This window comes from Psittacula echo, assembly GCF_963264785.1.
Source record: "Psittacula echo genome assembly, chromosome: 4".
Classification (NCBI taxonomy): domain Eukaryota; kingdom Metazoa; phylum Chordata; class Aves; order Psittaciformes; family Psittacidae; genus Psittacula; species Psittacula echo.
In genome coordinates, this window is record NC_137738.1 from 50283151 (window position 1) to 50301886 (window position 18736).

Here is an 18736-nt window from a genome sequence, read left to right on the forward strand (position 1 = left end):
TATGTGAGGGTAATATATTGATACCCTACCAAAGTAACTGTTTCCTGAATGTTTCCATAAGGCAAATCAGCATAAACTCCAGGAGTTGAAAAGTAATGGAGTACTATTTTTCCTCACAGCTTTAATAAAAATCCGTAGCATAATGCTTCCAGAAAATAGTCTGTGTTTAAAAGTACATCCTTTTGAAACCAAAATAGATAATTTATTTTAACCTCTATTAAACCTTGTCTTCTGTTTCTCTCTGCTGAATTTGAAGAAAAGAAATACAAAAAGTGATTATTCCATTATCTTGCCATTTTGCTAACAGCAACACATCTCTTCAGTTAACATTCATTATTGAGTGATGTATTCAGTATTTTGGGTCACAAACAGTTTCTTCTCATTGAATTTGTATTTGCGTCCGTTCACTGGATTCCCACAATACAGGTGTTTCCAATCTTGAAGCAAGGATGCAACAGAAATATTATCTTTTTTCTTACGGTATTTAGAATTTTCAACTGTGTAATAAGAACAGAACCTCTTCGTCTCCCCAACAAATCCATGCCTATAACATCCATTACATTTTAGTGGAACTTGGTGACTTTGGTTTTATCTGCAATCTTTGGCTAGTTGAGTTGACTGTTTGTGAAGAAGTAAGTCAGTGAATGTAAATGCCTGTTCTGTTTAATAATGGTGTTAAATTAATGCAATCCGTTACTTTTACAATTATCTTGTTATTTAGAGCTACTGAAAAAAGTTTATGTGAATTAATTTTGGATCACGGCTGTTTTCAGCTGATATTTAGTGTAGATAGGATGCTCTTTGAATGAAAACCTTTTTTTCCTTTCAAATATTTTTATTAATTATTAAAGCAAAATTTTCTTCATTAATTTGCTAGTCACGACTATTGCAACTGTTTAAGCAAATTAATTTATTTTTTTAATTTTGTTTCAGTCTATTCCTTTGACATCACTTCAGCCCTCAACGTAGTATTTAACTGATATACAGATCTTTATGCTAGCATTTTGCGCAAGTAATTTCTCTGACAGTATTCACAATCTGGAGCCATGGAATCCATGAGTGAAAACACTTGTTTGCTGAGTGCAGACTATATTTTAAAGCAGATACTTTCATTTTGTATAATTAAAAAGGCATAAACACCCGCTAAATAAAAGTCCAAACTAAAGAAATTTGCACATACTATGTTAGTGACAGCTAAAAAAAAATGTTAATTCTTGGTTCATTTTCAGAAGTGTTCCCTTATATGACCTCCTTTTTCCAAATAACACAGCATACTGAAAAGTAACATGCATGTAAAAAGTCAAATTTGAATCCATTAGGGAGCTGCTCAGTAGAAGTTGGATCTGTTCTAAAGCACACTAAAATTCATTCTACTGAAGGAATAAAATAATGTTTAGGAAAAGAAGAGTCATAACATAAATCTGTCATTTCTTAATCTACTTATGCCTAATTTAATGTGAATTATACTTGATGTAAGAAAGTGATGGTCAGAAGATGAATGTTATCAAAGAACATTGTGAAGAATGTACCACTTTACATGTTACATAGTCAATAGAATTAGGACTTGCAAAACTAATTAAAAGTAGGAAGGTATAATAACACCAAGGAACTGTGACCAAATGAGTGCTGAAAAAAACAAATAGAAGGTAGAAAATAATGTTAATAATGTTGTTTCTAAATAGGCAAGGTATATTACAGATGTGCTTTGGCTGACTGTAGCTACAAAAGTATGAACACTAAATGAGTTAGTAGGATTTCCTCTTTATTCTTCAGCAGCTTACAGTTAGCTCACAGATGGCTTCTGTCTCAATTCAGTTTAATCCAATCTACTTACTTCACTCTGTCCTATACTCACCTATACGAATGCTTTTTTGGGTGAAAAACAGCTGCTTCTTCCTGCTGATGTTGGCATATGGAATATAGCAACAGCACTTCTTTCACTCATCATGTGTCCATGGCTCTCAAGGTCAAAACTGCTGAAACCAAGGTAAAGGGAATTGAGTTTGTTTAGTGTTGTATGTCACCAGATAGTATTTAGAGAATTAGACAGCTACTGTGGGGCTTGAAAAAGCTGTGGCTTTCATTCTTACAGTGTTCTTCAATGTTTTCTTCCTAAAAAAAAAAAAAACAAACAACCAACAAACCGCAAAATAAAAGACAATTTATACTATAGTGCTGGAAGTAAGTACTGCAAAATATATCTTATAAAAAGGATTTCAACATATGTGATGTAGTTCCTTTAATATTATTCTTGGAAGTGTCTAACAAAATCCTACATTTGATGACACCAGTGATTTCCTAAGATTGTTTCTTTAACATTGAATAAATGACCCCGCAGTTTTTAACTTGTTTTCTTTTTGCTTTGAAATACCTGAATATTAAGAAAGGAAGAGTTTGAAAGTAAAAAGTATTCTGAGACTTAAAAAAATATATGTTTAAATTTCAGTGGAAAATTGAAATAAAAAGAAAAAAATTAAGTAGAATGTGATGCAACTGGAAAATTTTCAAAGGGTTTTCATTTTCATGTTACATGCATTTCCTTAGTTTACTCAACTAAGCAAGGCATGCTATACCTAATGCATGACTACATCCTTAGAACAGGGACTAAGAATATTCTGGCTACATAGAGAAAAATACTGGGCCTTTGACACAAATGAAAGTTTGTTGCTGACTTCAAGGGATGGTAGGAATTCACCTACTATATAATTAGAGGTCAACTGGTCATTGGCTCACAGCCATCCTTCAGCTTTGTGATTTTTACTTAAGTCCTGCCTAACTGCTTTTATTACAGTACGAAACTGTATCTAGAACAGATAAGGCTTCAAGGAGGCAGTTGCTAGAGGAGGGGCAGTGAATAAAGGAGAAATACAGGAAATGTGTGTCTGCTCAGAGTAAGGGAATTAAAATTATCCCCACCAAAAATGTGCCAACTTCAAATGCTTAGAGATACTTTCAGGTGGGTAGGAGGCAGCATGGCTGCCAAACTTGCATGTCACATTGTAGTCAATTAACATTACAGCACCAATGGATTACACTGTGAAAAAGAAGTGATCAAATGGGTTATTTGGCCAATTTTAATTTAGAATAAGACGACAGTGAAAATGGGAAAGCTGCATTTAGCTCTCACTAACCTGGCTGAAGAGCTTAATTGTTCTCAGTTTTTGTTTGGCTTTATTTTGGTGTAGGAAAAGAAGCAAAACTGTGCTAGACGTACTTATTGACAAGTATGGGTTTGTACAGGCATGGTGGATTTCTCTCTTATTGCATTAGAAACTAAAGCTTCTCACTCCCTCTCCTTGTAGGAGGTAGATGTACTATTCAATATTTAGAACTTTTCAAGAAAAAGAAATCTTTTGCTAAATTCACAGAACTCACACTTCTGTCAATGTCGGGTGGTTCTGTAAACGTTATCCAAAACACAGCCATTCAAATAACTAAGGCCAGAAGCGAACATTAGAGATGTTTGAGTGAAACTTCATCCAGAGACGCATCTGGTTTTGCTTTGAAGCATTATTTATTTCCAAAGACAGTTTGTTCCATTGCGTAGTTGCCTTTACAATTAAAAATGTTCTTCACACATCTTTCAAATTTGTCTAGCTATAACTTGTAACTGTTTACTTCTTGTGGCTTTTCTGATAGATTAAAGAGCCCTTAAGTACCTGGTATTTTCTGCCTGTGAGGGTGCTTATCCATCATAATCAAATCAGCCCTCGGAGCTAAACAGATTGACCTCTTTAGGGCTGTAGTCCTAATGAAAATAAAAAAACCCTCAATGCCATTTCTAGCCATCAGCTCTCTTTAGTGGCTCTTCTCTGCACCTTCCTAATTTTTTAACTTACTTTAAAAATTGCTGGCACGGAATTGGATGCCACTTTGTCTTCGCAGTGCTGTGTTTAGAGGTAATACTTCTTCCTTGTTTCTGTTCATCTCCCACCTTAAAACCCAAAGCCTTAAGGGCTTTTGTGTCACAATATTGCAAGAGCAGCCCATAAAAACGAGTTAGTATGAGCTAATGCTCATCTACAGGCTTTTTCAGGGTCACTGACTCCAGGAATAAGGGCTCCTTTTACCAACATATAACAAACTGTGTTAAAATGGAAATTGCATTTTAGAGCTGGCTTGTGTTACATTTTTCACTGCCATCTCACCTGCCAACTGTGTTTTATTTAAAAATGGGGACTTGAAAATATTTTATAACATTTTTTTCCTTTATTAATATTCAGTCAGTTGTCAAGAACATTATCTAAATTTATCCTCAAAATCTACAGCAATGCTAAGGACACCCAATAACCAATTTAGATAAAAATTCTTGAATAAAAAAGCAAATATATAAAAAGAGCAAGTCTCTTTCAAACTTTTCTAAATGACTGTTGAAACTTCATAGTACCTTATATTTTGGGGTTTTGGTTTCATTCCCTTATTATTAGTTGTCCTCCAAATAACTCCTCTTCCTTTTTAGTTATGAATATGCAATTATTGTTTCCCATATCTTGGTCCCTGAAACCGACCTATACACATGTTATGTCTTTTACCTTTTTCCAGAATTGAGTCCTATTCCTTTATTAGTTGTTACCTATTTTTTCTAACATTCATTCGCATTGCAAATATGTTGTCACATTCAAAGAGGTAAAGACTGACATCTTTTGCATTGGTATAATGCTTCACTATATGCATAGTCCACAGTCCGTAGTCTCTGCTTGCCATTCTGATACATTGAGAAATTGCATCGTATCCCTGATATTTTACTGCTTCAGTTACGCAGGGTCAGTTTTTATGGCTTTACTTCTAAATGAATATCTGTATTTAGAAAATGTCATCATCTTAGTCTTCATTTTTCCATTTTAAATTTATTGTTGATCAACATACAAGGAGTCCTGTAAATCTGCAAAACTTCTGAAATTCTATGCTGTCAGTTCCATTCCATTGATCTCAGGGGAAATTCAGTGTGAGATCTTGCAGGGAACAAAAAAGTGTGCAGTCTTAGGGCTCACATTTAGATGTCAAAGTATATTTACCTAATAATGGAATCACTATATGTTGTATATTGTAATTATGTTGCCCTTAGATCATTATTGCATAATGGATCATAGTTTGGAGGTCTATGGAAGTCTTACCAGATGAGTCAGGTAAACGCACATTGCTAGTTTCAAATATTTGGTAGCCAAAGTGGAGAAAGGGCAACAAAAGTCTTAACTCTTTATGTGTGCTGTACCTGGGTTAATAATTTATACAATACCCTACTCTTAAAACAGAAACTTGAATGCTTTAATATCAAAAAGCAAAATGTAGCTACACATCCTCCCAAATAAACATCTGGAATGTCACTGATACATCACAGAAACCCAGAAATTAAAGTGTTCCACATTAGCAAGACTGATATTGTTACCAAAATACATTATCCTTCAAAACATAGTTTTACATTATCCCTGTAAGAATTAATACAAGTCCTAGGGTCTGCATAATTCAGGAAGCCAGCTTAGATGATTGGAGATGTGTGAACCACGCTTCACTTGAAAGGATCTCAAGGCATTTTATGAACTTTATCAGGTGAAGGCTTACAGGCTTATCTCTGGCTGCATTCCTTCTGGCACTTCAGTTTAGAAGTGAAGACACTGAAATTGAATGAAAAAAATAATGCTAGCAAGATATCATAGCAAATATATATCCTTTATATAATTATCTATACAGTGCTTCTCTTTCATTAAAGACACAGTATTGGATCATAAGATAGTGGTTTCTTTACGAAACTTACATTTTTATGGGTATTTTTTCAATTTGGAGTTGGAATTTATTTAGACTAAATTCAGAAATGATTAAACTTTGAAAAGTATTTAACAGAAATCCCTCACTACTGATATAAGTTGTATACACCCTTACCTTTGGAAGTAAGCACTAAGGTGACATTTTCTAGATGATGGGAAATCTAACAGTTACCGCTTTACAATTTTCCACATTAATGTGCATACAGTTTCATCATACTTGCAAGGATGGCACTTCTTTTAAGTTAAAATTAGGTTTATTTAAACATCTGGATGAACTTAAACTCTCAAGGTCTTCTCTGTAATAACTGTCAGGAAATGTCCTCATTTTCTGAACATTTATAAATTCAGTAAGTAGTTGGTATACAATAATCACAGAATTACAGAATTATTTTGGTTGTAAAAGACCTTCAAGATCATCGAGTCCAACCGCTAACATAGCACTGCCAAGTCCACCACTAGACCATGGCCCTAAGCACCACATCTACACGTCTGTTATATACATCCAGGCATGGTAACTCCTTCACTTCCCTGGGCTCATTAATCCCTCATTCCAGAAGAGGCCCTAGATATTTAATGAGAAAGGGCTTACTTTCTCACTCAAAGAGCAGAAAAAATAAAGATGCCAAGAAACAGGAAAAGGATGTCTTTTGTCCTATAATACATGATAAAAACAAAGAGCTGTGCATTATAGCCACACATTAGGCACTGAAATCCACCAAAGAGCTTTAGCAAGTTGTATATAATAAGCAATAGCAAAAAAATGTGTCTATTTTATTTTCTATTTTTTCTCCTACATTATGATTGATAGAAATCTGGAATTATTTTCTGAAAATCACGTATTTGATGTGAACATGACCTTAGGTTTATTATCTTTCTCTTTCGCAGGTTGTTCTGGTTAACCTGTTGATATGCATGGTAGTTTTCTACACTGTGTACTATGTGGTCCTATCTGTGTGCTTCGCAGTATTCAAGTAAGATTTCCGTGTCTTTAGTCTAATATGCTGGCATACTGCAACTCCATATGATGGGCAGAGCTATGACTGTTCAAAGGAAGCTTCTGGACTGGAGACATCCAGTCCCAGTTACTCTGTGAACACATTTTTCAAATTTAGTTAAATTGTACCTGGACCTTCTTTCAAATTTGCAAATTGGCAAACAGACGCTCAAAACTAATATAAAATGTTGGTTCTAATATACTTCCTTACACTTGCACCAGATAAATAACTGAGTGTAAGAGAAAAGATGACATAAAAAAAGGAAAAGTAAGGTTTTATAGTCGATAAAAAGACAAATTATATTCTCTTGGGAAGTTATTGATTAGCATGTAAAATGCCAAACATTGTAAATAAAAGTGGGCAAAGGCAAGACCACAACACAGAATGGGACCTAGAAAGCTTGTAAAAGCCCAGAGTTTTCCATTTGAAATCATATTTAAAAGCACTCGTATGTCATGTAATCACTAAGACATTACTGAAGATCTCTGGCTGAATTTATTCATTCTGTTTCCACAGGATTAAAATGTGGGATAGTTTGGCACCTTTTGATTTTAAGACAAATCCCTCATGGATTAACCCCTATTATTTAGGTAATTGAAGTTTGTTTCTCTTTTTTTTTTTTTCCTTCAGTCAAGACAATAGATCGCATGTAGATATAAACTTATCTTTGTTATAGACAGTATTTTAAATTATTGGTTTAGTAATACTAATGATTTCTATATTTCAACTACACTGCATTTAAATGCTTATTTATCTTGCCAGCAGTTCTCATTTCTGTATTGCTAGTTGTCATTCAAGTGATTGTTAAGACTTTTCCTTGAGTGGCTCTTCTGATCTTGCATCATCTGAACAAAACTTGCTGCTTTGCCAGGATGTTTCATGTTCATTGCAGAACAGTTACCTATTCTCTGTAAAGTTCCTTCACAGAGTTGTAAATTTACTTTTCATACTGCAGCAAATTTCTTGTAAATTACTAGATCCAGATCTAGGATACACTCAAATAATGGAAATTTTGCTTTGGTAATGCCTAATACAGTGAGCATTAAAATTTCAGGGTTTTATTATAGCTCAAACCGTAAGCATAAATTTATATACCGTAATAAAAATCTATGCATTTTTGTCTGAAGTTCTCAACCTTAAGTTTTACCAGATTTGTGATCTCTTTTACAAAGGCAAACCACATTATCTGCCAGTAAAGTAAGTAAAGCTCAAATGCAAATTGGTTAGTTCATCAGGTTAAAAGGAGTAATAGAAATGCATGGATATTTGTACAGTTTCAGTACTGATTTCAGAGGAAAAAAGACGATTTTGGTTGCAGCAGTGGAAAAGAAAATTAAATCATATTCAATTAGAATGACTTTTAAGGGCCCTAATGTAATTACTGTATCTCAATATTATTTTTTTTCCCACAAGAATTTTATCAGCTTGTTTGATGCAGCATGTTTTATGCCAAAGACAGCAACTATTTCATGCTACTGGCTAGTATTCCACCCTCCCTTCTGTCCACCCAATGAAATAACATGGAATAGCAAAACATAACTGGATCTGTTTAAATTCTGTGGGCACAGAGACAGAGCAAAGGTGTCTGAATGGTGTTGCAAATGAAAATCAGTTTACTCAAGATTCTCTCTTGTCCCTGTTAAAAACAAAATTATGTCCTTAAAAGATAACCTCAAAATAAAAATGAAGTCAGCTGAGAACTGAGGTGTCATTACTGGCCCAGTTTTGTAAAAAGTTTGAACAGCATCTGTCTACGCTATGCATACTTTCTAAATTATGAAATTATTGGCACAATTTAAAGTGATACTGTCATCATGATATGAAATAAACTAAAAATACTAAAATACATTGCTAAACATTAAATTTTTTGCAGCATTACTTCCCACTTTCCTACCTATGTGTTTTTTCCAGTTTTCTTATTTTTCTTATTTTTTTTCATGTTTTTAAACTGTTGGGTGATAGATCTATAATACAGTAGGCGCTAATTGAAAAGAATAAAATTCTGTAAAGAAATTCTATAAAGAAATTCTATAAAATTCTAAAAAATTATATAAAGAAAAGAATAAAATTGAAAGTGCAAAATGCTGCCAAATGTATAAATTAAATACGGGGTTGAAAGATAATGATGGCCTCTTTACTCAACTACAGTAATCTTAGGTATTTTGTTACTGCAACAGTGAAAAAAGAATTATTAAAAATACAACTTTCATATGTATGTATACTGAAAAAGAATAAAATGCATTTACATGGAAAATCATATGAATTACAAACGCACTGTTACGGCCTGTTGTATGGGAACTCATTCAGCCAGAAGAGAAATCTCACGTTTTTCCATTTAACCCCCTGCTACCCAGGTACCCACTCAGCATAAAATCAAACTTTCCCCTGAAAATTATTATTTTTTATCCTGTTACATGTAACAGCAAGTAAAACAAGCTAAGCATTACTTCCTCATTGTGTTGAAGAATACAGTTCATCAAAAGCCGTGTGAGGTTCCTCACCATTCTCAGTGTCACTGCCTCGTGCCTTCCAGACTGTTCTCCTGCCTACAGGGGAGGCGTAGCTTGTCCTGCCACTGCTTTTGCAGAGCTATGCCCACATCAGGGAAGGTGGCTGATGCAGGCTGGTGGCACCACATGGCTTGGCACACTCCAGGGGAAAAACAGGTGGAAGAAATGCACTTTTTTTGTCACTGAGAGAAGGAATTTTCTTGATCATATAACTTTAATGGTCTCTTTTGACAACATAATGTGGTTGTTATTGCTTTTCTGGTAATCCTCATTTATGGTTTAACACAACACAGAGCTCGCTGCTGAATGTCAGGCATAGTGACAGCATGGTACCTATGACAGCACTGAGAAAAGCCAGGCTCCAGGTTGTACGTACCATAAAATTAATACAGATGGATGGCCTCTACTCACCTTGTAGGCTCTCTGCTCTGTCTCCCCTTGCATATCTTAATTGTTCTAATTGTTCTGATATATATCTTTATATATTCTGGTATATGTCCTAAATGATGCTATGAAGTCAACAGGCAGAAAGCTATAAGTTTCATACCAAACAATCTATTAACCACACAATTCTGGTTTGGATGAGAAAAATTTTATCCAAGTCACTATCAGCTAAATCTATTCGGCATCATAATTCAAAGAGTGTGGAGGGTTCATAAGTGAAATGTCCATGTTATTTCTTCTCTAGGCTATAGATACTGGTCATAATCCTGTTAATCCTTTTGTTTTTACATGAAGTATATAACATCTGAAAGTCTATAGGCAAATTAGGATACAACTCATGAAGATGTATGTGGCAAAATTAGTAATGAACTTTATAATGGAGACATTAGTGTGATATTTGATCTTGTAAAAAAAATTAATAACCATCTCAGACATTTTAACTTCCTATTGTTATCATTTTGAATATGAGAAAAAGCATCCCAAAACTGTGTTTGCCATAAATATTCTATTTTCATTTACAGTTCTTGTGATATCATTAGAAATAACTTTCTTCATTTGTGGTCTGCTGTTTGCCCTGGTTGTGGAAGAATGGGTTTGGGATTATGCCGTAACAGTTACTATTATTCATATCATCATAACTTCAGCTGGTAAGTAGGTTTACTGCTAAATATATGCCTAGTATCACAAATTGAAGAACCAATCAACTATGATTCATTTACTAGATTACTGGACTAACTTATTTTTTCCTTAATGCTAAATAAATATATACCTGTAATTTCCAGCCATTTGACTCATGCATGTATTTAAATCCTGCCATTTTAAACTCAATTCTGGTTTTGCTGCAGAATTTTAAAATACTAGTTTCTTATAAGAAATTCAGAGTTTTAGTTCATAGTCTAGCAGTTCATATCAAGTACATCCAGCCTAGATAGAATTTCAGCTCTGGGAGGTGTGTTTTTCTCTAACTCAAGAAACTAATAGCTGCCCATGTCCTGACACTTTAAGAACTGCTCATTAACACTTCAGCTCTAGTTCAGAGTAAAAATGAGGCTTGCTGCAGCAAAGCCAATTCAAAGTTATAAGTTAGATCATTTGAAATTAATCTGATTGAGGAAAATTAAGTGTTTTGCCATTGAAGCATCTTTTTTTGCCCTGAAACTCTTTCCCTCAAAGGAAAGAAAAGAAAAAGAATTGGCTGCTGTAAATGAGATTCATCATCACTTTTTCCCAGCACCTGGTAACCTGCTCCCTCTTCTCATGCTTTTAGCAGAGTGCTGCTATAACTGATTAGGAAATATATTTTAACACCATCCTTGCGAGAGCCCATCTGGGGATCCTTTTCTCCTGTAACAATGAGCTCAGTGTATTTATTCTAGAATTTAGACATAGGAAAAAATATTACTCACAAATTAGGACTCCCTCCCTACTATCTAAAAATTCATCTTCCATTTTCCAATGCTTTATCCGTTTGCCTTTGAGCATTTTGCACCGAGATTCCCCAGTTCCCACAACTGGTTAAGCTGGAGACCAACAGAAACTTCATCTTAAGAAATTAAGCATTTTTTTTTTCCTGGAATTTAAACTACTGTTGCTCCTTATGAATAACTTTAGTATTTAAATCGAAGAATTACAAAAACTACAACAAAAGCAACTTTATATATAATTTATGCAGGAAGTTATCTTCTATAATTATATTAGATAATGCATCTTGATGTCTGAACAACCCCGGATTTGTTATTGTTTCTTTCAGATGGCCAACCAAATCTCTGCTGGCCAACTGAGCTGCCAGCGTATAGAATATGACCCCCCAGCATACATTACTAGCTCTACAGTCCTGTCAGCTTTTCTTTTTGGGGGGGGGTGGGGGTGGTGGTGGTGCTGACAATGCTGGGTCATGCAGTTGATCATACAGTGGAAATGTGGGTCAGCTTGCACGAGGCAAGGGCAGTGCCTGGCACAGGAGAGAGCATACCGTGCAATAGTGCTAATTTGTGGTGTGCAACCCTAACCTATCTGTCACACACTGCATCACCCATTTAACTGAAAATGTCAGGCAGCTTAATTTATTTGGATCGCAGCAATATGTAGACACTGTACCAGGGGATTGATATCTCTGTTGTGCTAAATTGTGTACACGTAAGTAATAAAAAAAGCATTTCTTCCACAGAGTCGAAGAATTCTGTTTAGCACACACTAGATTTAAGACTTGACTTCCAGTGGGATTGTTCACCAGGCTAAGCTTAATGATATGCCCAACTATATGAATGATCAGGACCTAAATATGGATTTTCAATTTCAATAAGTGTGAAGCATATAATTTATGAAACATAATTAAGCAGACCTTTGATAACATAATGCAATACTTGCATGTCCCCATCTTTATTGTTAAACAATTTACATTTCTCCTTTTTTTCTCCTTGCAGTTACATCTGAATTCCCCCTCATGTTACACTGGTGGTTGGCATTAGGTATAATTACATTCTTTAAAGTTTAAATTGGTAGAATCTGCCTAGAAAACTAGTATTTACATTATGAATTGTTTCTATTAAATGTCTGTTGTCTCACTAATTTGAGGATTAATATATAATAATATAGCATATCTCTAATTTGAAGACTAGATATATACTTTTCATTTACACTTCTTTTAATGATACAGGCAAGTAATGATGGGCTAACATTTGCCTTGCCTAAAAAAATATTCTAAGACCAGAATGTACTCAGCTTATGTTAATCTAGCTAATGAACAGCAGATACACTCACATTCTTGAAATAAGTCATGATTAAGTCCTGACTAATCAAACTATCTGACTTAATTCAGGTGTTAGAAAGGCAGCTGTCCAAACAAGTCTTCTTTCTTATCCCTTATAATCAATGGAAAGAAACAGGCACCTTCAGAGGCAATTTTTATAAATACTATGCACAGGTACTTACGACAGCTGAGATAAATCCCAGTCATCACATTTTCTTACTGTGAATAGCAAACCTATATTTCTGAACACTTAATTTTCTGCAAAATTAAAAGCATAGCTTTGAACTAGAATATATTATCTTGAAAAATAGTTAAAGGAAAAGGGCTGGCTTCTGCCCTTGCTTTATGTGATGGGTAACAAGGATCAACAGCTGCAGTAAATTCATAAATGATGGGGACAGGCAAATAAATTCCCTGTCCCGAAACTGGTTTTGCATCAGTAGCTGCTGGGGCTGATGGCTTTGTAGGTGCTTAAAGCCTTGGGCAAAATGTTTAACTAAACAGGCCATTTTTAAAAAAAACCTGAAGATACAGAGAATGACTTTTTAAGGTTTCAACATAACATTTGTATTCCACTATAAAACTTAATGTACAACAGTCATATATTTTCTTTCAGGATCTGGAGTAATTTCAATGATTTGTGGAGGACAGATCTTGGCATACTGCTTATTCAAAGACAACTTCATTTACCCAATTTTAGATGATTTTTGAAAAGGAAAACTAGAACTTGTCTTTTTATTTACGTGAATTCTATGGTCTCATTAAAAAATAATTAAAATTAAGTTAGCAACTGTCTAATCATAAGGCTAATATTTAGCTTACTAGATCTCTTGTATCTTAATTTGTTTTCAATGTTAATGTCATCAGTCTTAGCTGTGGCATGTAATCGCTTTTAACTTTTGTATGTGCAATTTCCATTAAACAAATAATTAGATATCCTGTCTCTTTTTTTAAAATGCAATAAACCATAAGGAGGATAGGAGCAATGAGACAACTCTCTTGTGAAATCTCACAAGAAAAAGAGAAAAACAGATTTGAATTGAATGTTTTCAGGGTGCTTGTTATCTACTGTATTCTATGCAATGTTGACTTTAGTTTAGGCTGGAGTCTGAACTTGTACAAGCACTGCAAAACTTTAAAGTCCACTTATCTAGCATAAATCACTGGATTTTTAAAGCAGTCTTTACTTACAAACCCCTAGCAAAGAAGAACCTGTGAACAGCACAGAGCTCTGCATCTCTTCCCATCTTAAAGCTTTCACACAGAAGCTGGCCAAGACAACAGCAGACACACGAGATGTACAATCTCCAATGTTTAGTTGACCCCCTTGCTTCCAGGGATGCTACAGACAAATGTTTTCTACAATAGCTTCAGGCTGTTCTCTTGCTAATGATCTATTTATGGCCTGGCTGTGCTGGAATGAGGAAAATGAGGAAATGCAAGTGCTACTGACAGCCACTTTTTTACACGCTCCTTTCTTTCTCACCCAGCTGCAAGTGGTCAATGCCGAAGTGTATGTATGGGTAGTGGAATTAAAACCAACAAACAAGCCACAGTAGTGGCTTCAAGTAATTCTTTATCTCTTTAACCATAGTAAAGTTGTAACAGGAATATTGCTTGAAGGCAGTTTCATCTTAAATACGATACCAATGATTGGATTTCAACTGCAGTTTGTTCAGAAGCACAGGAGTGGATTTCTGTTTGCACAGGAGTGCTAAATGTGCATTTGCCTTAATCTTACTCAACAGATAATGCTTCTGAAGAATCTGTCCCCTGCTGATCTAATGAAACATCTTAAAATATATTGCAAGCTTTAAAATTTTCAGTGAAGGTTCAATACTGAAAGTACATATTCAGTAAGAAACATGTTTCAGAAGACTCCCAAAAGAATGAGTTTGTATCTCAGGAATGGTAGATGTGTAAGTAATTTTAGAGACAAACCAGATATGTAAATACATAGCATTAAGTAGAGGTAGACTTTACTTACTGAAGTCAGCTGAGATAATTCTGGAGAGTGAATTAACTGACCTGCACTTATCAGTGGTATGAACCATGAACTGGTTTTAGTTTGATCGATTTGTATCGCCAGAAACATTAGTGTGCAGGTAACTGACTGGTATTACGTGTTTGAAAAATATTTGCACATTTCTTCTAGATTTGTTTCAGTTCAGAACTATAAAAATGGATGGAAAGGAAGTACTCGTTCTCATACCATTTATGTGTGTAGGTAATGTGCCATGTGGCAGAACATGAGTGGATTAGGTATAAACTTAATCCACGGGTGGAATAAGATTCTATTTTTAACATGATGGGATTTTCCTCAATGCATGTCAGCCCAGCTGGAGCTTGTTGTAGGTCTGTTGCCCAGTCTTGATCTTTTTGACTTTTGTTTTCTATTTAAAACTTAAATCACCAGCAAGAGATACCTTCAGGCTAATATGAAGAGTGCTTTAGTCCCAGGATTCCTCCAAAGCACATGCAACCAGGCCAGTGCTTGAAAAACAATCACAGCAAGAACTCTATCAAGGACTAAAAGCCTCACTCCAACTATTAAAGAGTCATTATGTCAGTGCATTACTTTCAGATACAGAATTGTGAGACAATTTCAGCATTATTTATTTCATCTTTTCCATCACTGTTACGTTGACCATCAATAATAAATATTACACAAAGTATTTAGTGTAGAAAGAGCTCATGATATGCAAATAAATATTCATCATGTAAGCAACATAAGCTATATCTGTGTAGGCATTGCCTGGTTAGAAGACTTCAGAGATAATACCTAATAGTTTGTGATTTCTATCTGATACACCAAATCAGTACTTTTGAATACAACAAGCCTGGCTGTTTCTGGAACAATAATAAAAGTGACCCACTTGAGCAATTTGCATGTGACTGATTGATAACAGTCAACACAGAGGTGGGAAAGAACAGCTGATGAAGAAAACAAAGGTCACTGCATTATGTTTCACAACAGACCTGCCGAAGACATAAAGAGAAGAACGCAACAGAAATAAGAAGGGAAACAGAGAAAACAGCATCAGGGACATGTGTTTGAAAAAAAAAGACACAGTGAAAGCAAGACATGGACAAGATCAGTGAAAGTAATAAAAATCTGCAGACTGAACTTGCAGCTCTGGAATCTCATAACATGAGACTTCTATGCCACTTGTATACCATAATCTGTTTTTCTGGTGAAGTATACATAACTCTAGGAAAGGTGTCTCCACATCCATAGTTTCAACTATAATCTGAGATGTTATGCCTGCAGCTTCTGCCCCAGAAGTTACAGAATTCTCTGCTTTCTGACTCAGCTAGACAAAGGAATATTATTTAACTTTAGTTAGTGTGGGCTTGGTGTTAAGATATTTAACCCCTTGTGATACAGTCTAGTAGTCAAGAGTTTGAACAGATATCAGTGGGGGCTTAAAGAGTCTAGAACACATTACAAGCAGATGGAAGCTTTATCCACTTCCAGGCAGTTTGTAGAGAAGAAGGCTAGAAGTTGCAAATATTAGATATAAAAATCAATGGACCAGTACACAAACAGCACACCTTAATAATACCATACTTAAAGTAATTTTAAGATTTTTTTCAGAGGCAAGAAACTCCTTTTCATCCTATCCAACCACCTACTGAGACAGATTACGGTTCTCAATTCAGCCTTCTCTCTAAAATACTCTGCATTCATTCTTGCTCCAAATGAAGTGTCTCGCTTGTAGCAAAATGCAAGTGAAATGCAGTTTGTTGGAGAATCTAAGCATATTCCAGGCTAATAGCACTGCCTTCAGTGTAATGTCAAAGAGTAAGCCAATTAAAATAGTTGTTCTGGGACCAGAAAATTCTCTCAAATGTGTAAAACCAACCAAATATCAAACTATGGAGTACAGACAATGTAATGATGGCATTTTTTGTAAAAATATTGTTTAAATACTTTTAATTTCCTAGTGAAGTCAACAGCTGGTTACTCAACTAAGACTGTAATTTTTTCCATGCCTGTAAATTACTTGATCGACATTTTCATCTTTTTCGTACTAAAGTTTCAAAAAGCAAGCAAACTAAAACCCTACAGTACTCATTATTTCTGTATTCCTAAAAGTACCAATAATTACAGAAAACACAGTATGAATACTAGATCACCAGCAATGGATAGATGAGTCACCTGACTGCAGTATCCTACTGCAGATATTCATGCACAAGATTCCTGTGGCCCACAGTCTCTTGATTAGAAATACCCATCATGACCAAGTAAGCTTTCTTAAACTGAAAAAAGATGTGCAAGCTGTATACATTCGTCACTCCATCATCTGGTGTGTATGTTGTCATACAGTAAAGCTGTATCATTGTTAACCTCCACAGGTATTTAAATCTTTATTTAAATATTTTGAGTCTTCCAAATGTGACTTAGAATATTTATTTCTTCGCTTGAGATCCTGTGTAATGATCCATCTGCTCTGTAATGGCTAATACTCTAATCTGTCCTTTTTATGAGCTAATCACAGTCCCAGACAGCATGCACTCCCTCATCAGATGACGGAGAGGATAGAGGTCTTAGGAATGGTTATAAAATGTGATGGTGTAATTAATACCTTTATTATTGGCTTTAAACCTCTTAGTGTGAGGCTATGATTTGAAGATGCAGACTAGTGTCCCAACCTCTCCCCTGCTCAGGGAGAATGATACCCATCCCCTTCAGAGTCCCTCTTTAGATGCACTAGGATAATTATGCTTATGTTGTATGGCAGGCACAGTCTGCGATGGACTTACATCCTACTCCATCCGTTCTCCAGCACAGGAGACCAAACAAATACCTTGCAGTCTCTCCCAGTTCATAGAGTCAGACTTCCTCTGCCAACAGGGGTGAAAGAAGGGAAAGATGTGCTTGACTGACGTGTAGCTGTATCATGGCATTGGCTTGGACTGGGGATTTGGAAAGCAACAATAGGATAGCAAGTATGGACAACCAACATTGAAGGGAAGGCCTTGGCCCCAATCTTTTAAGGTTGCCTACTGCTAGAAAAGAACTGCAATCAAATATAAGGATGATGGCTCAAACTAGAGCCTGTAAGAAATACGCAAGGTACTTTCAGTGCCTTGCTGTCATTGTCCTAAATCAAAGATAGTCACGGCCTGGCCATTACTGTTCTATATTTTCCAATGAAAATAAATCCTCATATAAGATTGTTTGTTCTGAATTTGCAAAGTGAGTTGTAAAAAAAGGGTCCAATCTGCTTCCAACAGCAAAGATCCTGTTATCTCTATTGGAACAATACTCTACCAAAAGACCACTTGTTTGTAACCAGACCCTCTCTCAGAGCAAACTTGTCACCAGATTTTCAGCATCAAAAGGATGAGTGTTTAAATAAAACACAGGTAATGACAAAATGCTCAAACACATTAAGAATTACCAATTTCTTAGCAGTCTTCAGAACCTTTGCACTGAAGTTACATCTACAACAGTAGCAGTCAAAATATACTGAAAACCTGCTTTGATTAACTTCATAAACCTTGATGAAGGTCCACATAAAGATGTACCATTAAAAATGACAAAAAAAAAAAATCTATGTGTTTGATATTTCATATGGTATTAACTGAAAAAATATTTGTAGATATTAGCCAAATTACATGAGCAAATTCAATGGCAATTCGAATTTATAATAATTTGGATTTAGTATTTAAAATTAATCTGAATTCTAAGGAATTGTTTCAACACTACTTCACTGGAAAATTACAGTGAATCCTGTGGAAGTAGGCAGTATTCCTTAGTACACATCCAGGAGAGAGAAGGGCTGGCAGTGAGTGTCAAAGGTGGAGGGAAGAGAGTGTTTCAAGAATGTAGCTGCTTCAATATTGTTCGTTTCAGTCCCGTGAGATCTCCACTGTTCAGGTTAGACTCATCAGGGTACCAAGAAGAGAACAAGAAGGCTGCAGTGACACCGGATACATCCAGATCTAAAGCAGTAAACTCTCCAGATCAAATTGATCAGTCAGTTTTTTGGTGAGCCATGTTTTCCAGCAACTTTTCAAGCATGCAACCCTTTAGAAACAGATTTTATTTTCTGAACACTTGCCATTGAAACATTTGAGGAAAAATGTAAGTTGTAATTGAAAAGCAGCTACTGTTTTCCATTGTCAGGAAATGAAACAACATCATCTCTTCGGGTTTTGAGCAAATAAAATTGGTTCTGATGAAAAACAAAGTCGCATTAAACATAAATTTTCTCTCAAAAATTAGCTTAGACAAGAAGGTGTTTTTACTGATTTTTTTTTCCTTTT

General features: G+C 35.2%; 1 protein-coding gene across 1 annotated transcript; it reads left to right on the plus strand.

Moving 5' to 3' along the window:
- Window positions 1-1954: 1954 nt before the first annotated feature.
- TMEM244 (transmembrane protein 244) lies at window positions 1955-13171 on the plus strand (the record flags this gene model as incomplete). The annotated part of the gene is made up of 6 exons (XM_080615851.1): window positions 1955-1987; window positions 6648-6733; window positions 7274-7347; window positions 10233-10358; window positions 12135-12179; window positions 13077-13171. 6 exons carry the CDS (start codon window positions 1955-1957, stop codon window positions 13169-13171), a joined length of 459 nt encoding a protein of 152 aa, XP_080471977.1.
- Between the last annotated feature and the right edge of the window lie 5565 nt (window positions 13172-18736).